This window comes from Lygodium microphyllum, chromosome 17 (genome assembly GCF_053477565.2).
Source record: "Lygodium microphyllum isolate KBCC chromosome 17, Lygodium_microphyllum_v1.1.10, whole genome shotgun sequence".
Classification (NCBI taxonomy): Eukaryota; Viridiplantae; Streptophyta; class Polypodiopsida; order Schizaeales; family Lygodiaceae; genus Lygodium; species Lygodium microphyllum.
In genome coordinates, this window is record NC_141151.1 from 49,477,472 (window position 1) to 49,502,264 (window position 24,793).

At 40.0% G+C, this 24,793-nt stretch overlaps 1 protein-coding gene across 2 annotated transcripts; it reads left to right on the forward strand.

Annotated features, from left to right (window-relative positions):
• The first annotated feature begins 20,142 nt into the window (after positions 1-20,142).
• LOC148021869 (protein NUCLEAR FUSION DEFECTIVE 4-like) lies at positions 20,143-24,448 on the forward strand. 2 transcript variants are annotated; one of them, XM_087697391.1, is made up of 4 exons: positions 20,143-21,323; positions 21,730-22,640; positions 23,144-23,229; positions 23,389-24,448. In XM_087697391.1, exons 1-4 carry the CDS (start codon positions 20,994-20,996, stop codon positions 23,601-23,603), a joined length of 1,542 nt encoding a protein of 513 aa, XP_087553517.1. In that variant the 5' UTR covers positions 20,143-20,993; the 3' UTR covers positions 23,604-24,448. The 2 variants fall into 2 exon arrangements, with proteins under 2 accessions (XP_087553517.1, XP_087553516.1); XM_087697390.1 differs by having other exon boundaries at positions 20,145-21,323; positions 23,144-24,447.
• Positions 24,449-24,793: the final 345 nt, after the last annotated feature.

The window sequence follows — 24,793 nt, forward strand, 5'->3', positions numbered from 1 at the left end:
TGAGAATCAGGGATGTAGAGGATTTGTGGCTGATCATATTGCTGATTGTGACAGGATTTTGAACCGTCTTGAAGAAGTGCATTTGATTCTATCAAGAGAAAAATCAGTTTTTGGAGTAGAGGAAGTATTGGTTGTTGGGCACATGTGTGGACCATATGCAAAAAAGCCCTCACCAGTAAAGATTGATGCCATAAGCAGGATGCAGGAAACATGTTCGAATGTATCTAAGGTAAGAATATTTTTGGGTGCATGTGTCTTTTACTTGATATGGATTCCGCATTTTACTCATGTGGCTGAAAGTCTATATTAGCTCTTGAGAAAAGGGCAAAAGTTTTGGTGGGGAAAACAACATACGAAGGCAGTTCAGAAGTTAAAGAGCTTATTGATTTCAGTCCCAACACTAAAGAGAGCAAATTATGAGAATGGGAAACCTATTAATCTCACTATGGACACAAGCCCAATTGGCATTGGTTGGGCAGTGGGTCAAGATGATGCTGATGGAAATAGATATGACATTCGGTTTGGAGCAAAGGTCCTCAATGAACGCCAATGACGGTATTCTCAAGTCAAAAGAGAGCTTTGGGGTGTAGTGACAGCCCTTAAGTGTAATAGGGAGTATTTTATGGGAGCTCATGTAGTGGTAGAGACTGATTGTCTACCTCTATATTGAGCATGATAGCAAATTGCTCAACTCCTAATATTGCCATGTTACGATTGATTGCATATATAAATTCACTTAAACCTGGCTTTCAGCATATTACAGGTAGAGAAAACCCCATGGCTGACATGCTTTCACGAGCGAGGTTTGAAGATGATGAGCAGTTGATGGAAGATGAAGAGGATGATGTGACAAGTGCTGAAAATGACTTTATGACAATAGGGAATGAGTATGCAGCTACTGTTATACTGCAGGTACAACTGTTGTAACAGGAATTTCAGCAATAAGAAAAGAGCTTACAGCCATGGAGAAGAAATGGGCGGTAGAGAGAAAGCATCATCAATGTTATGCTTCAGTTGTGAGAACACAATTTTTGGAAGCGTTGTATGAGGATGATTGGCTGAAAATAGGTCAATATCTCAGCCTCATGACAAAAAAGGTTGAATGGTCTGAAGTTGAATTCAAAAGTATTAAAATAAAATCTTATGGGTTTTTCTTAAAATATGGATGTTTATGGAAGCATGCAAAGAAGAATAGAGGAGCTCCAGTACGTGTTTTGGGAGATAGGGCTTCTCAACAATAGGTGATGCAGGAGTTTCATGAAAGCTTATGGGCTGGACATAGAGGAGTTTGGGGCACATTTGCCAAGATTAAAGAGAAGTATTGGTGGCAAAACATGTATAAAGATGTGGAACATTTTGTGAAATCATGCAATGTCTGTCAGATGTATTCCATGGTAAAGCATAGAGATGAGTTGCAACCAATCTATCCATTGTTTATGCATTACAAATGGGTAGTTGATTTGGTTACCATGCCTACAGATTTATGGAATATGAGATATATTGTGCTTGCATGAGAAGACTTGACAAATCGTGGAAGGTCGAGCTCTTAGTACAAATACTACTCAAGTAGTTTGCAGGTTCTTGTTGGAAGAAGTCTTTTGCAGATATGGTTGTGTTGGTAAAGTGGTTGCTGATAGAGGAGAATTGGATGTGGATGAGGCTCGTGAATTCTTTTCACGATTGGGTATCAAGCTGGCTTTAACTTCAGCCTACAAAAAATGGCAAAAATGAAAGAGGTCATCAGCCTATCATTAAGGCATTAGCAAAGTCATGCAAGGTCAGGATGAAAGAATGGGCAAGAATGTTACCCTTTGCTTTGTGGGCTGAAAGGACCACTCATAGTGCAGTTACAGGATATATGGCTACTGAATTAATGTATGGACAATAGCCAATCATGCCTATTGAGAGGAGACTATTGCTATTTGGAGTGTTCTACCATGGGAAGAGGGTTTGAATAGAGAAGAGTTGCTGGTCCTATGCATTAGACAGTTAGAAAGAAGAGGTTTGACAAGCGACATAGATTTCAACCATGAGCTATACAAGAAGGAGACTGGGTGCTAGTTTATGACAATAGCTTAGAAAATCAGCATAGTGCTAGTCGGAAGATGACAAAGTGATGGTTTGGTCCATATGTGGTAAGGTTTGTTTTTGACAATGCTACCTATGCATTAAATGAGATGGATGGGACAACTCTAAGGATTCCAGTGTGGCTGGAAAACATATCAAACTCTTTCAACATAGGGAGTCTTCGGCATATGAGTTGAAAGAGCTGGATACTTAGCATGAACATGAGAATATGAAAGAAAAAGAGGTAGAAGATGAAGACATTGACATGGCAGAGGATACTTCTTCTAACACTACGGATCCATAAGACTTTGGCACATGCTAGAGAATGTGCAGGTTAGGAGGGGGTGGATGTCGTGCCGCTACGCACACACCATGTGAAAAACTCTAAAGTGTGGCTTTCTTATTGATCTAGAGAGCCAATGCTATTAGTGTTAGTATCCATGGTTCAAACATATTAGTTTTTTGGACAAGTGTAGCCAATTTATGATATTTTAGATATTATCTTTGTAAAAAAATCCAAAAACTGTAGACAACTTCTAGATTAGGATGACATGCAAAAGAAAACATGTAGCTTTTAGCCATCTGTGAGGATTTTATTGCGCGCGTCGTGATCGTTGTTTTCAGGCAGTGAACAGCACTCCAAAGTGGAAGATGAAGAAGGAGTGATCTGGCAGAATTCTGGCCAGGTGTGCTGCTATTTTACCTCCCTTTCGGAGCCAATGAAAGCATCAAATTGGTGGTCTGAGCATCATAGAGAAAGGTATTATTTTGTGTACATTTTTGTGTATAAGAGATTTGTCTTCTCATAATGGAGAAATAAACTAACAGGCTTCAATTCTGTGAGTATTATTCTACGTCTTGTATTTCTTTCTACGAGTATTCTTTCATATCTTCTCTTTCTTTCAACACCTTCTCTTCCGTATACTCCACTCCTTGAATCTCCCTTCACAGTGCTGTCTCTTACCCCCGCGGTAGACTTTCGACCGCAAATGCTCCGACAGTGGTATCACATGTTACTTCATAGAAAGCCTTTTGAATGGCCTTTGTGGAGGGTGATGGGATTGGTTGTTAGAGCTTTGGATGAGGCAGGTTGATCAAGACCAAACATATATTTTTGGGGCTTAGTCTATTCATCAATAACCCTCCAAATATTTTGAGACCTCCATAAAATAATTTGTATATTCCTCATACAAAGCCCACATTGAGAAAGGATATACCACTTTATTTCTAGCTTTTATTGTTACATATATTCTTTAATTCCACTAAAGAGGGATAAATCAGAATAATGGGAAAAAGAGGGATCAAATAACATAGGTGTAAAGAGTGGAATTAGGGGCATATAAAAGGGTAAAGGACACATGTACAAGATATCAAATTTTTTTACACAAGAATACAACTTTGTCCTTCTCTCTCTAGCTCCTCCTGTCCTTTCATGGCTTCCAACCATCTCTATTCTTCTTCCCTGTCTTTCTCTTTCTTTCTGTTTTTCTTTGATGCCAAGAGGCATATTCCACGGTGGATTCCGTGAGGTTTTTTGGTGGATTTCGTAAAACTAGAGGCATATTCCACAGTGGATTCCATGAGTTTTTTTTGTGGATCCGTAAAACTATATGTATTTGCTGGGGCTTGTACACAAGGTGGATTCCCTGTGCGAGAAGTTGACTGAGATGCCTATCCTTTTCAGGCGCCATATTAATTTAATGTGCACATGGGTGATTCCACAACGGGTGATTCCACAAAATACATATTTAAATTAATGGACATTTATGAGTTTAGAGTGCACTCGTATTAAATTAAGGTTAGGACGACAAAGTTCCAACCTATTTATTTATTTTGTCGCTGAAGACTGCTAGGTATTCACTTTTGTGGATTTTATCTTATTATTTTCTAACAATTGTGAATATTTAGTTGATATGTAGAGCAGGCACCGGTGGAGTTGGGAAGCACCGGGTGATGGCCTGTATTCACATTACCTAGAAGAATTATTATTTTTTATGGGCGCATGTCTTATCACTAAAGGCATGGCATTAATATTTATTTAGGCACGCTTATTTATTAAAGCACTTGACAAACATTTATTATTTTGTATGTGCATAGGCGCTCGACTTAAATACTTCATTATTAGACATTGTATTTGGGCACATTCCAACTTTTTGGACGTCCAAACGCTTTATTCTTTATTTGGGCAAAAGAAAAAAAAAAGCCAAAAGCATGCTAATTGTAAATTGGACTATTTTTTAGCTTGGAGATTAATAAATTTATAAATGCATGCCTTGTGAAGCGCTCACACAAGGCATGGGGGGAGATTGTACCCAATTTGTCTTTTTGTCTCATGTCATGCAAACCTTTCTTCTTGCTTTATGAGCTTTTGTAGAGTTCTTTGTTCTTGAGAGCCTTCCGACATTCACTACGCACGCATACAGCATCCGATTTGCGCATCATTCTCTTTCCTTTTCTAGTATTTCTCTCTCCTTTTGTCACTCTCTTTCTCTCTCTTCTATACCTCATCTTCTTTCTCTTCTGCAGCCTTCTCTCTCCTCTTTCTCTTTCTCCAGTCCTCTCCTTTACAAGTGGTATCAAAGAATTGGTCTTTCATCCATTTTTCTCCTCTTTTTCTTCATATTGAGTCCTAATTTTCATCATAAAAACCAATTTCACACGAATACTACATGTACAAGACATGGACAGTGAGTAGTAGTGACTTGCAGGACATCTACAATTGGAAATAGAAAAATGTGGATATCTTTGAAGATGCAAGTGACAAATATGGCAGTGGATGGAAAAAATAGCAGGTCCTCATCAAATTTTCATGCAATTTTTGGAGGTACTTGGTAAAGTAGGGTTGCAGGCTTTAGTGAAGACTAAAGGCCTAGTTACTTTTTCAAATAGTAGGGTTTCTTCTTTTCTTCTCAAGCTTCTCTTCAAGTTTTCATGGAGTGCTTTTCAGAAATCCCTTCATTCCTCTTTTGCCTATGAAGATCTTACATCACCATGGGAGTGTATGCATTAAGAGCTTGCATATGAACACCATATTGGAGGGAAGAATGGCCACGTGAGCTACTAGACAGCCAGCACAAAATATGCTACACCTTCAAGCCTGATTTCTCCATCACAACTTCATTATTCTCTATTCAAAGCTCTGAGATGTTACATATTGCTTCCAATATTACCTATTGCTTCAATATGGAAGCTCAATAAGCCATGATAGCAAGGAAGAGATGGCCATTTTAAAGGAGAGTTCTAATTGACCTCTTCCATACTGGTAAAGATCGAGTTCTCCTATTGTAGATTGTAGACTTTCTCCTCTAGCTCCGCATTATTCTACTTGATGACTTTACTACTCTCATCAGATGCTTTCGTGTAAGGTTAAATAATCCTCAGAAATAAGACCAGTGCCTAAACAGCTTGTAAGGGTATCAACCTCCCAAGTCCCTCTCTTACATCAGTTGTGATAGTATTCAGGCCTCCATTTTTTTCTTAAGGAAGACATTATGGTTGAAGCCTTTGATTGAACAGTACTACATGCATTGGGGAAATTTGGTCTTTTTGATACACAGTTTTTAGATTCAACACCAAAAACTTCTTCTTGGGTTGTTGACAACCTCTCTTGGTGCTACAGTTCCCTAGTTCCACTGAGCACAGACCCTGAGGAAGAAGCAATGTTATCCATAAGATCCACTAGTCTAATTTTTGTGGTTTCTTCAAGGGGCCAAGCTTCCACCACAAAAGAATCACGCATTGAATGCCCTTTTGAAGCTTATTTTAGAACTTCCTTCTCTTGCTCAAATTTTGAAGTAGCTTCGTATAGCTCTTTGAAGTTGCTCAAATACACACACCGCTCACTTCCACAGATGCATTCCCATATTTTTTCCATGATTAAAGCAGGTCATGTGGCTATTCTAGATTAGATAGTATGCTAGGAGTATGGTTTTGATCTCACTGTGATAAGGGACCAAAATCAATTGTCTTCCTCCAGGATTGAGGATATCCAATTTTGGAAATATGGAATGGAAGAAGAATGATTGGAAAGCAGGTTGATTCAAGTTCAGGGTCTCTTCACAACAAGATGTCCTTCTCGCACCTACTACATCAAACTCAAATTGGTTAAGCAATATGAAACAGAATCACTAGTGGTATTGACAAAATTAAGAGTGGCATTGGGAAGCCAAAGACTATCCCATGCCCTTTCCATGCTTGTGACCATTGGTAGCACCTCTTGAAAGTGCAAATGGAGTGAAACACTTTTCAGGACAACAAGGTACAATTGGCTTTTTGAGGGCATCACTCAGAGCATGATTTTTGCATTCCCCAAAATCCTTTGTTTGGGCCCAGGCCTAGTTTCTAATCGGAATAGAGCTCAAATAGAAAGATCGACCTCAAAGTTGAACAAAGCCGACATAGAAAAATCAACCTCAAAGTTCTACAATTATTGATGGTGGTAATGAGAAACATATTCATCCATAAGGAGAACCAACTGAGGGATGCTTGCATGGAAAGGTGAAATGAAGGATATGGGATGGAAAGAAATGATTATTCCTCATGTCATGTAAAACCTACAACTACAATCAAAGGGACAACACCCATAAAGATACTCAAAGTTTTCCAAAAAAATCCACAACAATACTAGAGAAAGTGTAGTGCCTTGTTTGATCTTGGTGATGTTGGTTTCTACATACTCTTTTGGGATTGGAAAGGCATACTTGAAATCTTTTAAAATAATTTGAAAATATGTTAAAATACATTGGCATTCATAGTGGTAGCACAACAACCTCTTCCAAATAAGAAAAAAAGGATTTGCTTATGTTAGGACTAATCATGGTATCAAGGATTTGTCTATAGGGTGGCATATAATGAAATCATTGATGGAATACAAGTGGCATATATTGAAATTATTGCTAATGTTATTCAAGAGGAAGGTCACACTACTTTCTTCAATGTGACCATATAGGGCTTTGCTAGTGGTTGGGCAGTCTTGATGATGAAGGAAAAAGCTACTGCCAAGCATAACTGAAAGGCTGCATCACTTGGAAAAGGGTGCAACAATGTGTCTGATATTATGTGCAAATGTCAAAAAGCTCCAGGGTGCAACAATAGGTTTGATATGCAGCTCCATGACTTCAGATTTCTCCACCTATTCATGACAACAAGGAAAATCTTCTATTAGAGTTCATGACTCTTGCTATAGTTCTTGCTAATAGGAAGTAGGGCAGCAACAATTTGCAAGCTTGAGCAAGTCTAACCTTTCCAGCAAGCTTAAGGGGTTGAGCAAGGATTGAGTGCAACTATTGATAGATGATCTATTGTTCTTATGATAAGTTCACCACTACTGGATTGGTTCAGCATTGTTGGCTTGTGCTCGACCTGCATCAATAGCAATCTCTGCAACTAGAGTGACAGGGATATAAGGTTCATCAGGCTACCTTAAGAGAAACTTGATTATGAGAAAGATTATGGAAAGAATGATGCTATGATCACGTTTACTTCTTGCTCTACCAAGGAGGATTTGACACATACATTGATGCCTTGAGATAGGTAGTTGTCTTTTGAGGTACATACTTGCTTTTCAGAGTGGACTTGCCATCAACATTGATTGTTTGAATAAAGGCTATGCCATTTGGATCATTCGTAATCAAAAGTGTAAGATCACAAGTGATAATCATCACAAAGGAAATTCTTGAAGAAATTTGCAGCACAAAACTTGTCTAACTCGGTAGAAGAGGTGTAAGAAAAGCATATTATTGATTTGTACTAGGATTTAGAGCTATGCAACATACAGGAATTGGAATTCCTTGCATCAACATCCCTTGTGCTGTTGCTTTTAAACTGTGCTTATCTATTGAAATGGAAAATGTATTCATGAGAAAGATGCTTGGACTATTGAAGATGCAATAGAAGTGCAGGATAAAGAGCTTAAACCAAGTGGCACAATAGGCAAATCTTGGAAACATACAGCATTCAAGTTTCAATAGGACCAATTACTAATGGTGCATTCATGGAAGAGAATGTAGACCATGTTGGTTGGACATGAACTGGTGTATCCACATCCTTGGGATTAAAATCTCATCAAAGAAGCCTATTTCTACTTCAACTCCCTTGATGCCATTGGTGCTTCAGTAATGGTACCAGTTGTGGCAACAACATTAGCAATAGTTACTACTGGTTAGAATTGCAAGCAACAATGGTACGAAAACTTCATCACAACAACCATGGTTTATGATGCAAGAGATGTCTCAACAAGAGTATTGCTCACATGGTTTTGATCCTTATCATGTGCCACAAGGCAACATTGACTTTGAAGTGTCTTATAGGAGGCAAGTGGCATCAAGAAGCAATGTTATATCATTCGAGAAATGAAATTCAGCAAGTCAAATTTTCACATGCTTGACATGACTGATGTATTAGCATATGCACTTGTGGATTTTGATGCAATCATGATGGCGATTGAAGTGATAGATGTCATCCTAATAGAATGACGCTTGCCAAACACTTGACATCTCATATGGATCAGTTTGGTATAGCCATGCATCTTGGCAACTCTCATCAATCTTTACGGTAATGTTGTTTTGCAAGAGGGTTTTGTGCATGTACAGGATAAGTATATGTTGGTTGCATCGATTGCTATGGCTGATGCAATAGCTTAACAAGACTTATTTCAATCATTGCTAAATATGTACAACAATGAGTATAGCCAATCACCCTATTATGGACACCATTATCTATATGGGTAGCAATATGACTATGAGCAACGTTCATTTCCTTCTCAACTATATGATTCTCCATGGGTACCATGGAAAATAGTATGATTATTCTATTGTTGATCTATATAGTAATGATTTAGGGAACATTGTGTCTAAAACAAGTAAACCTCGACAATTAACCAGTTATCAAATCAGTGAATTGCATGCTCAAGGGTTATGTTATAGATATGTTGAGCTTATGTATTCTAATCACAAAGACATGTGCAAAGCAAAGAATGCAAGGACATTTGTGGTACTTGAATATTCAGATGAAGAGGATAAAGATAGTCATGCTAAAGAAAATTTTGATATTGATCAAGAGGAAGATAAAGGGTTTAAACTTGTAGCCTATGAAGCTTCTGATGAAGACCGTGACTATGGGCTTCTATTTGATTCAGTTGATTATGATTTTGTGGATTCACAAGTACATGCATATTATTTTAAAAGTGATGATATCTATGATTTGGTGGTCATGATTTTAATCCATGGACGAGATGTCACATTTCCTTTTGACCCGAGAGGATAAGGGCTAGACTTAACTCTCTGCATGGACGAGCATTACTTTAGGAATGATGTCCTTACCTTCAAGAACTTTGAGACAATATCATGCTAACTAGTGGCCTTTGTTTCACTACAAAAAAGATTTCTATTTTGGGTCAAATTTAATGTTGAATTAATATCAGAGATGCATGAGTCATATGGGCTAAAAGTACTTAAAGAGAGCTTCATCTAGAGCTATAGGATGTCTGATTCAAATTATCCAGTCCAAAGTTATTAATACAAATTTAGTACAACAAGGCCTACAATGGATAGCATAGAATCTCCATCTAGGAGGAGCTCTTAATGGCAACATTTTGGTCCAAGATCTCATTTTCATATTTCAAAATGGTTGTCAATGCTTTGTACTTGATTTTCAACCCTCTAGTTGTACTTTCATAAATCCTTGGCCAATTAATTTTCAGTCCATCTAGAGTATTTTGCTCTTTTTCACCATTTGGCAATTTGTAATAAGTCCCATTTTTATTTTTGAGGACAAAAACATCCCAATGGGGATGGAATGTAAAGAGTGGAATTAGGGGCATATAAAAGGGTAAAGGGCACATGTACAAGATATCAAATTTTTTGCACAAGAATACAACTTTGTCCTTCTTCTCTCTCTAGCTCCTCTTGTCCTTTCATGGTTTCCAACCATCTCTCTTCTTCTTCCATGTCTTTCTCTCTCTTTCTATCTTTCTCTCTCCTTTTCTAGTATTTCTCTCTCCTTGTCACACTCTTTCTCTCTCTTCTACACCTCATCTTATTTCTCTTCTACAGTATTCTCTCTCCTCTTTCTCTCTCTCTAGTCCTCTCCTTGACAATAGGGGCACCTATGTAAGGAATAAATCAAGGGATTAGTTGTTGCACTCCTTCTTTAGAATCTTAGGAATTGAGAAGGATCACCCCACAATTTTCTTAATCCTCAAACAACAACCATGTTTGTGGGTATTTTTTATTCGTCTTCACAAGATTAGTACTATGAAACAAAATGCTTGTTGGAGAACAAAAGCTTTAGCCACCCAAACCTTACAATTGATGGAAATAAGAGTACCTAATCTCACTAATTTACCTTTGAATGTATGTGATTCATCCATTACAAATAGTTGTCATGTGAAGCTTAGTACAAGTGAAATATTAGTGGAAATGCATTACAAATAGTTGCATGAAGCTTAGTACAAGTAAATATCAGTGGAAAAGAAGAGGCCACTCTTGACAATCCCTATTCTCCAGCTATTGATACAAGATCTTAAAATAAGGTGAGAGTTAAGGTCATTTGATGTCGAAGATGAAAGAGGTCTTCCAAATCAAACCATTGTTGGTGTGAGTAGTGTATTCTTACTAGGTAAAAGATTATCATGTTTTCCATAAGGTGTGCAAAAAACTAGAGCTTGATGGAATCTTCAACTCCTTCAATCTTCATGCATTGAGCCTTGGTGCTGGGGATACCTTTTGGGAGCCTTTTCTTGAGAGTAGAAACTTGAGGGAGATGAAATATAGAACAATAATTGTTGCCCTATTTTCTTAGCCATGGAAGCTTGAGAGGAGCTTGAATCCTTCAACTTGTAAGCTAAGGAGCACCATCCAAAAGAGGATCTTTGCCAACAACCCTTGCCATGGAAGCTTGAGAAGAGGAGCTTGAATCCTTCAACTTTTAAGCTAAGGAGCACCATCCAAAAGAGGAGCTTTTCTAACAACCCTTGCCTTGAGCTAGGAGATAGCCATGAGCAAAAGAAGAAAAAGTATTTGATGGAGAATGTGATTAGCATACTCCCCTAAATCTACCCCTAAATTCATGTTGCCTATTACTAGATAAGAGAGGGAGTGAAACCATTGATACATATACTCTAAGGTTGCCATTGAGGTAAGGAAGAGGTCGATGTATGCAATGTCAAGATTGTGGGAGAGAAGGAGGGAGTCTCACTTGTAGCTTTCTTGCTTGCACAATGGGGGAATACACACAAAGGTGGAGGCTGAAAACTGTTTTCCTCTTCTTAGTTGTGTAAGCAAAAAAGAACTCTCATACAAAGAAATAGAAGAACCCTATATATGGGTCTCAAACCAAACTCAACTAACTAAGGTGGTATACTAACTGAGCCACGAACTAGAGTAGATAAGGATAGCTATCATCTAGCTATTATTCATGGGCGGTGTACCAACTGCATCTGCAACTCACAAGTCGGTGACATAAATGCACAACGGTCACCCTGGCATATCACGAGTGGAGCTCGATCTCTCAACACTCCCTCTCGAGCTCAATCCCAATTCCTGCACACCAAGCAGGTCTCTGAACTTGCGCAGCTTCTCTGCGCCCAATGCCTTCGTGAATATGTCAGCTACCTAATCCTCTGTGCTGACATAAACTAAATCAATAAGACCTAGTAAAACCCTCTCCCGCACATAGTGATAATGCACCTCAATGTGCTTTGTTCTAGCATGATAGATTGGGTTATTTTCCAAGTATATACTACTCATGTTGTCACAATAAATGACAACTGGCCCATCTGTAGACTGATGCATATCATAAAGTAGCTTATGCAACCAAGCTACCTCACATGCAGCCATTGCTGCACCCCTGTACTCAGCCTCTGTGCTCGATAAGGCAACTGTAGGCTGTTTCTTGCTGCTCCAAGTGACTGCAGCACTCCCAAAAGAGAACACATACCCACTGGTAGATCGTCTATCAGAAATACTACCAGCCCAATCAGCATCAGTGTATCCATGCAATTGTATTTGAACCCTAGTCTCATAAAATAGTCCATACTGCAATGTGGACTTCACATACTTGAGTATGCGTCTAGCCACATCCAAATGCAGTTTCCTTGGAGTCTGCATAAACTGACTTACCAGTCCAATAGCATAGCTCAAATCTGGCCTGGTAATAGTCATATAAATCAAGCTTCCTACTATGCATCTGTACATAGTAGGGTCTTCCAGAAGCTCACCTGCATCTGCGCTCAGCTTCACATTCTACTCCAAAGGAACTGAAATAGGCTTACAGCCTGTCATCCCATATTTGGATAGCATGTCCACTCCATACTGCCTCTGCAAGAGCTGTATCCCACTTGGTGATCTAATCACCTCAATGCCCAAGAAATAACATAGCTCTCCCAAATCCTTCATCTCAAACTTCTGCTTCAATAGCATTTTCACATGAAGGATATCTTCATCATTGTCACCTGTCATAATCAAATCATCAACATAAATGACAAGTAGCATAATACCTTTCTCTGTTTTTCTCACATAAAGTGAGAAATCTGCCTTGGAAATCTGAAAGCCAATAGTGACAAGATACTGTCCTATCTTGTTAGACCATGCTCTAGGTGCTTGCTTCAAGCCATACAAGGCTTTCTTCAACCTGCAAACAAACTCAGGATGAACAGCATGCACATAACCTGGTGGCTGCTCCATATAGACCTCTTCTTGCGAATCACCATGCAAGAAGGCATTCTTTACATCCATCTGATGTAAAGACCATCCCTTTGATGCAGCCATAGCAATGACTGCTCTTACGGTTGCCATCCTTGCAACTGGATTGAATGTTTCTTTATAGTCAATGCCATATGTTTGTGCATACCCCTTGACTACTAATCTTGCCTTGTATCTGTGCACAGAACCATCTGCATTGTGCTTCACCTTATAAACCCATTTACAACCAATTGCATTCTTACCTTTAGGCAAAGGTACCAATTCCCATGTAGCATTTGCTTCCAAGGCATCCATTTCTTCATCCATGGCTTTCTCCCATTTTTCTTTTCCCATGGCTTACCCAAAAGAAGTGGGTTCTGGTTCCTGTATCACTTTGACCATATATGCATAGTGGATGGCTGTAAATCCATCATATTTCAGCCTATCCACAGGATACCTAGCTCTAGTAGACCTACGCAAAGTAGGCTAACTTCCAGGTGCTCTCAAAACATCCCTGGTCTTCCTTACTCCAGGTGTAACAATAGAGGGGATACCCAACTCATCATCAATGCTCTGTTCTGAGCCACTGGATTCACCATCCACATAAGAGTGACCTGCATTCACATCAAACATGGGCTAATCTACCTTCTCTTTTCCTTTTCGTGAAACCTGCATACCACTATCTGCATTGCTTTGAGAAGATTCTCCTGATCTCAATCTGCCTGTCCATGGCGAAGAATGTGAACCACTACTAGAGGACACTCCAGGTCCACTAATATTTTGTGACTACTGCTGTGAATTCTGTGCAGCATTACCATTTTGTGCATCTACATTATCAATCACATTTACTGGTTTATACCAGCTACTCATCTCATCAAAAACAACATCTCTACTCACTGTAAACTTACGAGTAGAAGGGTTATAGCATCTATACCCTTTCTGCAGAGAGTAACCAATAAAGATGCACTTCTCAGCTTTTGGATCCAACTTGGATCTCAACTCATCTGGCACATGAACATAGGCAATGCAACCAAAGATTTTCAAATGAGAAATATCTGGTTTCCTACCAGTATACCTCTCCTCTGGAGTCATTCCATGTATTGCTACAGTGGGAGTCCTGTTCATTATGTAGACTGTTGTAGCAACTGCTTCAGCCCAATACAAATCAGGTCTTTTTCATTGAGCATGGCATGAGATACCTCTCCAATATGCCTGTTTTTTCTTTCTGCAATTCCATTTTGCTGTGGGGTATGATTGCATGAATATTACTGCTTTATGCCATGCTCCTGCAAGAACCTTGCAAACTCATTTGAGAGGTACTCTCCCCCTCCATCTGACCTTAGGCATTTTATTTGCAGGCCTGTTTCTTTTTCAACCATAGCTTTAAGAGTTTTGAAATGCCCAAAAACTTCACTTTTCTTTTTCATAAAACACACCCAAACTTTTCTGCTATAGCCATCAATAAAAGTGACAAAATAATGATAGCCTCCAAGAGATGCAGCTTTAGTAGTCCACACATCAGAGTGGATTAATTCCAATGGTTTCTTACTCTCTTGAACATGTCTAGGAAATAGTTTCCTTGCCTATTTTCCAAACTGACAGGCTTCACATACCTTATGCATTTCTGCAACCTTGAATCTAGGCAATCCTGCAACAATATTTTGGGCCTGCATTCATTTAAGTCGCTGTACATTAACATGACCAATGCGTTTATGCCAGATATCAATATCTGCAACTACACCGGTCCCATGTGCAAACATTGCTGCACTCAATTCAGACATGTCTGCATCCAACGTAAACATTTTTCCCTTCTTCTTTCCTTTTGCTATCAAGCGACCTTTATTTTTCATATCCTCAACAAAGCATCCATGAGGATTAAATATGACCTGCAAGCCCTGCTCAACCATTTGACCAACAGAAACCAGATTCTTGGTGATATTCGGGACATGAAATACATCCGACAGGTATTTCTTTTTCCCATCCTGCATAGACAAGGAAAATTTTCCAATCTGCACAATAGGATGTGCAGTATTATCACTAGTCTCCACAAATCCTGGTTTTTCCATTTTCCTTGCATCCTCCATCCATTCTGCATGACCTATCATGTGGTTTGATGCACCTGAGTCAACATACCATACATCGTTGCTTTCTTCTGCACTTGTCACAGAATTGTTCATGTGCTGCACCATAAACAAATCCTCATTTCTGTCATCACCCTGTCTACTAGAAGATGCATAATTTCCTTGTTGCAGTTTTCCATTCATGATGTCATTCTGCTTTTTATAGCAGTCTTTAGCCATATGACCCATTTTACCACAGTAGTAGCACTCAACATTGCTGTTTGCATTTTGCCCTCTTTGCCATCCACCACGACCTCTTTGACTCCCCCTGCCTCTAGAGTTACCACGTCCTCCTCCATAGGACTGGTTTTCTTGAGTTTGCTGCATATTCTGATTTCTACCACGGCCTCCAGATCAGCCTCCTCTACCTCTGCCTCTACCTCTTCCAGCATTTGAGTAGAAGACAGCTTCTTTTGAAGTTTCTCCTGAAGAAGATGCACCACCATTTCTCTACTCCTTAGAAATTAGAAGAGCAATCAACTCCTCAAAATCAGGAAATCTTTCACGGACGGAAATGGATGTTCGAAACTGTGCATAATCCTTTCCTAGACCATTCAAGGTCACAGAAACTAAATCATCATCTTCCACTGGCGACCCAATGGAAGCAAGTGCATCTGCAATCTTCTTCACCTTCATGTGGTAGTCATTGATGCTCATATTTTCTCTTTGCACATTATGCAACTCTTGCTTGAGCTGCATTTTCCTGGCTTGCGTATTTGTGCTATACATTTTTGACAAAGTATCCCATGCCTCCTTTGGCGTACTTGCATCCTGAATATACACAATCATAGAGTCTGAAATACTGATAGACAGCCAGTACATAAATTTCCTGGCTCTCTCATGCCATGCTTTGAATGCCTGCATTTGCTGTTGATTGGGAACATCAGGAAGAACTGGTTCTTCTTCATTTCCTACAACAAATTCCCAATATCCTTTTCCCATAAGGAAATTCGTCATTCTAAACTTCCATGCTTGGAAGTTGTTCTTGTCAAGCTTTTCAGTGACAATCTATGAAAGAGAATCAGACGCCATTATAGAACACTGCAAAAAATTCTATCACTGCAAAGAACACAACTTCAGCCTCGCAAGGGCTAATCTGCAAAACTGACGAAAGTGGTATTTGACCACACAGTCACTTCCTAGTGACGATTTTGCATCAACAGGCAACGGGGATGATTCTGTAACTCCCAATGTCTATGCGCACAGGTATATGATGCAATTTCTATAGTAACTTTTCACCGACCTGTAGAATAGTGTGGCTGCACATCATTAAACTGGGCCTTTTCCTGAGTGCATGCAAAAAACTTCCGCCTCCAAAACAGGCCCTGAAATGGCCTCAAATCAAAAAAACAGGGTCGCCAAGGACTGAAGGCCTTTCCCGCAGCATATACTGCCCTCTTGCTTCACCGCGAAGGGCGTCTCAACCTGAGACAATGCACTCTTGCAATTTTCGGCTGTGCTACCTGCAGAGATCTGCTCCCAAAACAGAAAATGAAAGCAACACTGCTCCTCTTACCAGAACACCGCGAGCTTGGCTTGCTTTCTTGAGCTCCTTACCACGAACAAGGCTCTGATACCATGTCAAGATTGTGGGAGAGAAGGAAGGAGTCTCACTTGTAGCTTTCTTGCTTGCACAATGGGAGAATACACACAAAGGTGGAGGCTGAAAACTGTTTTCCTCTTCTTAGTTGTGTAAGCCAAAAAGAACTCTCATACAAAGAAATAGAAGAACCCTATATATGGGTCTCAAACCAAACTCAACTAACTAAGGTGGCATACTAACTGAGCCACGAACTAGAGTAGATAAGGATAGCTATCATCTAGCTATTATTCATGGGCGGTGTACCAACCGCATCTGCAACTGACAAGTCGATGACATAAATGCACAACGGTCACCCTGGCATATCACGAGTAGAGCTCGATCTCTCAACATGCAAGTCATGGGTTGATGGACGATGGAGGAAGACATGAGTTGACATTCTTGGCTATGGTGGGTGAGAACTATGAGTAGTGAGAACCCCTTTCTTCCCTCTCAAAACCATAGCAAGAAAATACTCAATTTGAAGCTTAGAACAAGAGGAATGAGGTAGTAATACATGTAAAAGCCATTTTATCCATGGTGGGGACCTATGGAGCTTGCAATCTTTGATCAAGGCAAGGGAAAATAAAAACATCAGAAAACTCCAAAACAAAGTTGCACTATTTTTTGAAAACCTCTAGCAAGAAACCCCAAAAAATATTAAAGTACTATCTAGAACTACTAAACTTTTCCATTTTCCCAACATGGAAAGTCAAAGGAGTAGCGTAGAGACTTTTTCCTCTAAAATAAGTTAGTTAAGCCCTAGCTACTAGAGTAAACTACTCCTATTAACACTCTATTAGAGTCAAAGACTTTTTCCTCTAAAGTAAGTTAGCTAAAACCCAATTGTTATAGTAAATTAGTCCTACTAACACTCTAATCAACAAAAAGATTAAAAACAAGGCTCTAATACAGAAACAAAAGGGATACCATAAAACTTGCTAAACTTGCAACTCATCCCGTTGATGGACCGTGAACACACTCAAAGATAAGGTGGGAAAGAAGACTCTTTACAAAACCCATATAGTTGTAAAATGGATAGAAGATCCATAACTCTCTCTAACTAGGAGCTTATATACATTGAGATTACAAGGAACAATTCCACATCTATCTAGGGGTAGTGTGTATGCCACCAAACTATTACACCTCCTTCCCTCCCTCCCTCCCTTCTCCCCCCTCTCTCTCTCTTCGTGGTAGTTGTGCCGACCATAGTCTCATTGAATGTGTGTGTGTGTGTGTGTGTGTGTGTGTGTGTGTGTGTGTGTGTGTGTGTGTGTGTGTGTGTGTGACAATCTCACAATTGTCAAAATGTACTATAAGATTTTTTGGATTTTGAAATGTCATGCCCATCTTGTAGGGGTGGTGGTAGCTAATGTCTAGGTGCTTGGTATGCACCTAAGTGGATCAAGGCTATACTAGGTGCTCTAGGTATGTTTTTTGCTATATTTATAGAAAGGAAGCTTGTTTAGAAGAGAATTTTTGTATAGAATTTTATGCAAGGTTGAAGGGACCTCAACCTTGCTTGAAAGATTGATATGTTGGTATATCAACAAGGGCCTTGGTAGCATGGCAAGCATCTAGAGGGATTATTTGACTTGTATGGGCCTGTGGTGGGTGATGACTTGGAGATCGTATCCATTTGTGAGAGATATAAGCTTTGGAGTTGCCCAAACTTTGGGATGATTTAGAAAGAGTTTAGCATTATGGTGACCCGTGAGAGCAGCATGCATTAGGTTGTTTTGAGTAATCAAGTTTCTCTATCGTGTAGTTGATTTTCCAAGCACACTGAGGCTTCATGCACTAGTAGCTCATCTTGAAATGGCACTTGGCACTTGGGTGTCTTCTTTATAATAAAAGCATAAGCACTTGGTGCTATAGTAGTATAGTGATTGATTGGGCATGCTAAAAGGGTTTTGACATGAGCTATCAAGTTTAGGTGTTTATAGCATTGTGCAATCCCGACAAAGGCAATGGCTTGAGAACATTTCTTGGAATTGTTGAATCCCTAGATCCTTAGGTGTGCCCATGGAAAAGAAGCTTGGCTAGGCATCAAGTACTCTTATTGGATGTTGATAGGGCACCTTTGCTTATGTTGATTTTGGCTTTCCTTCTTAGTAGCAAAGGATCCTTTGTTAATGCTAATTTCTAATTGCCTCTCTCTAAAGTCATGCATCAATACCTTCTCATCGCATATTCCCTTTCACAGGTCATGGATCAAGGTTAATCTAGGGATCCCTTCCATCTTTCAGACATATGTCAACCTTCTCAAATCTCCCTTTTGGAATATTTATGTGCATGTGGGGTGGGACTCCATGTCTTAGTGTATCTTTCAAATTGACACATAATATGAAGTGAATAATGGACATATTGATGTACAAACTATGTAGATAGATGAAAGCATTGTGAATGGTTGGTTGTGGAAGAAGGGAATGGCTACTACATGGATATTGTTACCTCTAAAATATGGCTATTACATACATATTTTGATGTGTGTGTGTGTGTGTGTGTGTGTGTGTGTGTGTGTGTGTGTGTGTGTGCGTGTGCGTGTGCGTGTGCGTGTGCGTGTGCGTGTGCGTGTGCGTGTGCGTGTGCGTGTGCGTGTGCGTGTGCGTGTGCGTGTGCGTGTGCGTGTGCGTGTGCGTGTGTGTGTGCGCGTGCGCGTGCGTGCGTGCATGCGTGCGTGGGCGCGCGCGCACACGTGCTTGCAACAATCATCCATCTCGATAAAATAATATTTTGATTTCTTTGTTCATTATAGGTAACTCCTTGTTAAGCACACTATAGAATATGTTTTGGGTTTGATTCCCTTGGAGTTTGTCTTACTCTCACCTCCATACGAACAAACATTAATTGGCACAAGTTTTTGAAATAGCCACATTTAACATGTTATGGTTTGCATATAATTTGAACATGTATTTTTAAAGTGGAAGTTGCTCCATATTATGCTCATTGTGAAACGCTCTACCTATTATGTTAAATATGGCCGGTGACTTTTCTTGTTCGGGTTGCATTAACACAATAATAAGCATGGGTGTGTTAGTATGCATGCATGCATTTGTTAATGTTCTTAAATGTGAAATTAGTCGCATGTATTTAGTTGTTGAGGCAGAGGAATGTGTTGCACACACACTTCAAACACGAGAGATTCCTAGCTTCATGAGAAAAGCTATTATAAGGTGAAGAAGACATCAAGAAAAGAGAAAAATATTGAGAGCAAATATTTGACTAAGACATCAAGAAAAGAGAAAAATATGGAGAAGAAATATCCAAATGCTTATTTGGTCATACACCAACAAAGCATTTCTCGTATTGGCATGACATTTTTTGGAGCTTGTGTTTGTATTGCTTCTTTCTAATTGATTGACATTACATTTTCCTTGGATGTCATAAACAAATATATGATGATAGGTCATTGTCAAAAGGAGTACTTGATACTCTTGAAAGGGTTATTCATTTTCATTTTCTTTGATATGATTTAGCAAGAGTGCATCTCCTCTCATATGGACAAATACATCCTTGTGATATGATTTAGCAAGAGTGCATCTCCTCTCATATGGACAAATACATCCTTGTGAAGTAAGTGAGAAAAAGTACTGATACTCTTGAAGGGGATTGTTCATTTCACATGGCAACACGGGTCAGGGAACAGTTCAGGATAGTTACCCCCCCGCCCCCCCCCCCCCCCCCCCCCCCCCTCCCAAAGTCCTTGATAAGAGTATTTCTTCTCTCATATGAATGAAGCAGCAAGTTATGCCCTCATGATAGGCATGGATGCTTATATTAAGTAGTGCTTATGATTAGGGGTGTATCTCAGTACCGAAAAAGAATCTGCAATTGTTTCAGTTTGTATCCATGAATCATCTCTGGTCTAGAAAGGAATCTGTTTTCCCACTTATCTCTGCATGACATATGTCCGCAGGGATGGTTACTACTGGAATTTAAGAATTCTGTGGATGTTTAGTATGGGATACATACATCTATGGATGGTTAGTATTGGAATTAAGAATTCTGTCTTTATTCCCGGCGATGGCTCTCTTTCTGGGGAGTTTCTTAAAAGGGCAAGCAGCAAAAGAGGCACACAGAAAGCAGAAATGGGCGCAAAATTAGAATAGTAATAACGATAATCAGGGACAAAGTTGCTGCTGGATTGTATCGTAAGGGAGCCCATTTTTTAAAATCACGGAATCAATGCTCTCTTGTTGCAGAGAGAGAGAAAGAGAGAGCCATTCTGTATCGAGAGGCAATAACAGAGACACAGCTCAAAGTCTTTCTCTTGTTACCTCTCCCCCCTTTGTCACCATTTTCAAGAACAGATTCCTTGAGCATACATACAGGTTCAGCATAATCCATTCTCCCAAAACTAAGCTTCCAGTTCATCTATATGGATCCAACCATATCGACCTCAGGCGCCGACTAATAATTCCACTGAGTTTCTCTTTGTTCTGGGTCCTTTCCTTCATTCTTTGTTGATTCTCGCCTACCTCCACAAGCCTTGGTGTCATTCCCTTCATAAGCTTACTTCACAAGAGTACACACATTTGCATACAAATGGCAGCTTCCTGGTTCTCCACCTTCTGGCACAACAGATGGCTAGTGCTGGTGGCCTCATCATGGGTTGAGGCATGCACTGGCCTCAATGTCATGTATGCCACTTTCTCTCCTGCAATCAAATCCTCACTGGGTTACAACCAGAAGCAGATCAGCCGCCTGGGAGTGGCGAAGGATTTCGGGAATGCGGCGGAAATCATTGCAGGATGCCTCAGCCAGGTGCTCTCTACCAGGGGATTGCTGCTCCTTGGAGGGTCGCAATTTCTGCTAGGCTATGGCATCTTATGGTTCATAGTGGTGAACATCATCAGGCATCCTCCTTTCTGGGTTGTGAGTATTTAATTGACATCTTTGGCAAACCGCCTTTGGTCTAGCAATTCAGTTTAATGTGTGAGAAGAAGGGAGACCCAGATTTGCTATGTCATTAATTAAGAATAAACAGCTGTGTGACATCGAAGTAATATACAGCGTTACACGATTGTGTTTAACATCAGACTCCTTGAGCCATGCATATTGTTGCACATTCTGTCATATATGTGGTAGTTCACATATGATACTGTCTATGTTCTATGTACAATCTGTCACATGTCTGGACTCTTATGTTTGTTTTTGTGTATGTTCTTTTACCCTGTGAAGCTAATCATGGTTATCCATTAGGCATGGATATGTTTTTTGCGGTAGGTGCTACCAATTCTTTTTCTTCTTACATATAGTGATTCAGCACTACAATACACAGGTCTTTCTTCTTATTTTCATCGGTGCCAATGCCCAAAAGTATTTGGACATGGCTGCAGTGCTTTCTTGCTTACCCAGCTTTCCAGACAGCAGAGGGTCTCTCTTGGGTGTGCTTAAGGCATTCAAGGGTCTTTCAGGGGCAATCTTCTCACAAACATACAAGACATTTTTCTCTCCAAATCGGTCAGCAGCACTGCTTATAGTCGCATTGGGTCCTGCTCTAGTGGCCTTTGTCATGAGTTCAATTGTGAGGCCTGTGGGGAAAGCGCACACCGAAGATAAGAGATTTGAAAGCTGCATGTACACTGTTCTGTATAGTGTCTGCTTCCTAATTGCAGGATACATGGTGATTGTCCTCTTCTTGCAAGGTGACTTACCAGCAGGTGATTACAGGGCTATTTTGTTGTGTTCAGGCCTCTTTGCACTTATTTTGTCCCCATTCTTAGTTGCGCTTCTTTCTGTTTCGGCACTCAACAAGAATGAAGTCAGGGAGTCTGATATCAGCGCTGATGTTGGGTTGAATGAGGCTCTGTTACAAGGCTCCAATGATGAGTCAACAGTCGGTGCCGAAGGGTCATGCAGGACTGGTGAAATTGAGGACGGCAAGCCAGAATCTGCCATTTTAGCTGCAGAAGAACCAGTCGTTATAGTGCCACCTTGGAAGAAAGATCAGGACATATCTCAAGTCGGAAGAGAATTAACTTTAACCCAGTCTCTGAAAACTGTGGAGTTCTGGCTACTGTTTTCTGCTCTGTATTGTGGTTTAGGATCAGGTTCTACAGCTCTCGATAATCTGGCACAGATGGCACAGGCTCAGGACTATCAGAACACATATACATTCGTGTCAATCTTCAGCATCTCGAGCTACATTGGCCATTTGATAGGAGGTTACACATCAGAGCTTTTGGTGAGGTAAACTGTTTTTTTTTTTTGGGATCATTTCCACTGCCTTGAACATACAGACAGGCTCACACAGCTGCACAAGGAAAGCCCCACCTAGCATGTTGTCTTCCCTATATGCATCCTTGTTCACGCAGGATCAGGTGATTGATGTTGATCTTTCTTGATATCAACCTTTGATATGTTGTTTTTTAGCAGAAAGTTATTACTGCATCAGAGTTTTACCTTTGTTTGAAAACCTCTACATCCAGGTGCATTTTACCGTGAGCATCAGCTTAGTTACTTACCTGCCATTGAGCCCTTTTGTTTTGTTAGATGTGAAGTATTGATCTCATATTTGGTATTATATTACCATTTCCTCCATGTTATGTTTCAAATACAGAATTACTGCACTTCACGCATCTGTGTATGCATTCATGCATACATACATGCACGTGTGCACATGCACACACACGCAGAGGGAGAGGGAGAGGGAGAGAAAGAGAGACCCTCTCACCATCTGTTTCCTGCATTAGGAATTTTATTCCCCGGCCAGTGTCCTTGATTGTAGTTGAAGGTATCATGATGTTGGCACAGTTCCTGTTCGCAATGGCCTGGCCAGGTTCGTTATATCTGGCTTCAATTTGCCTGGGCTTGTCTTATGGTTCCTTTTCCTCCATCAATCCAGCCATATCATCAGAGCTTTTCGGGCTTAAGAGCTTTGGACCCATTTTTGGTCTGTTGACATTGTCTGCTCCTTTAAGCTCGACAGTTCTCGCAGGGTTTGTCGCGGGCACCATTTATGACACAGAAGCAGCAAAGCAGCAAAGCTCAGAATGTACAGGTCAAGTGTGCTTCTACCTGACTTGCTGGATCATGGTGGGGGTTTGTGCTGTAGGCATGATGCTCAGTGCGGTTCTTTCATGGAGGGTGAGGGATGTATATAAGATTTTGGCACGCATGATAATAACAGAGCCATCAAAGGTAAGAGTTTAGCTGGAGAAGCCTTGTAAGTTGGCTTGCTACCATGAAGGAAAGATTTTCAGAATGTTTAAGGCCCACCAACAGAGTGAAATGGCAGAATGACCCTAACATCTCAACAAGTTTTTCCATGGGTTGGATGCCCCCATGGGTTCCTCCATCACTTGGATCCTGTTTATTTACCATGTAAGTGCTGCTGAGGTATGGGTTACTTCTATGCTGTTTATCTTACATCCAAGTGCTTCTGAGGTATGGGCTACTACTTCTATGCTGTGTTCCAAATTACTAATAAGTTGGATCTTCTTTGAAGTCTCGGGTTTTTCGTTGGGTGGGCTTTTGAGGGTGCCAGGCTCTTATCCCTTCTAATTGTAGGTTCACAAAGCACTCCTTTGAAAGAGAGATGCAAAATTTGTGTATCTTGGTAGGAGAATGTGATGATGGAAACAAAGAAGGGCACAGTTTTGTGGCTTAGTAACATAAGCATAGAACCAAGGGCTTGCAGAAACCTTTGGGAAGCAACACCATTCTTCTATCCATGAACAAATACTTTGCATTTTCTTTGAAGATTTTTCAGGCTATGAATGAGGTAAATGAGTTGTGTAAAGGGGTATCAGGCTATAACTTTCAAGCAAAGTCTGAATAAGATTGCTAAAATGCAGCTTCATCTAAGACAAACAATAGCACTCAATATATATGTAGGTATTGATAACCTTGGAATGCAGCTCAATGTTATTGTACTTAGATACCCTCTCTTTTAACAAAGAAAGGCTTCAAGTGTGTTGATGTTGTATTCAATGTAATCCTTGTACAAAGTAACCACATGGAGGCGAGAAAAGGGAAGGGGAAGAAGGAAAAACAAGAAATAGTGCACGGAGGGGGGGGGGGGGGGAGACAAAGGGAAAGAAGGAAAAACAAAAATAGTGCAAGCTATTGGTTCAGGACATGTAAATGGAGTGTGTAAGGACAATTGTAATTCAATTGAGCGTTCTTTGATAGTCATCAATCAATCTATCCCCTTGCAATGGCCAAGTTTAGGTTTTCTTTTTCAAAGGTTTCCTTTAGTTTAGCTTTATTCCCATCTCAAATCCTTCATGTGCATACAACCTTGAAACTCTCACAAGTCTAGGATGATTCTTTAGTTAATCATGATGGGCATCCACCTTTCTTTGTAATTTTTTATCCAATAGTAAAATATTAAAATTTGA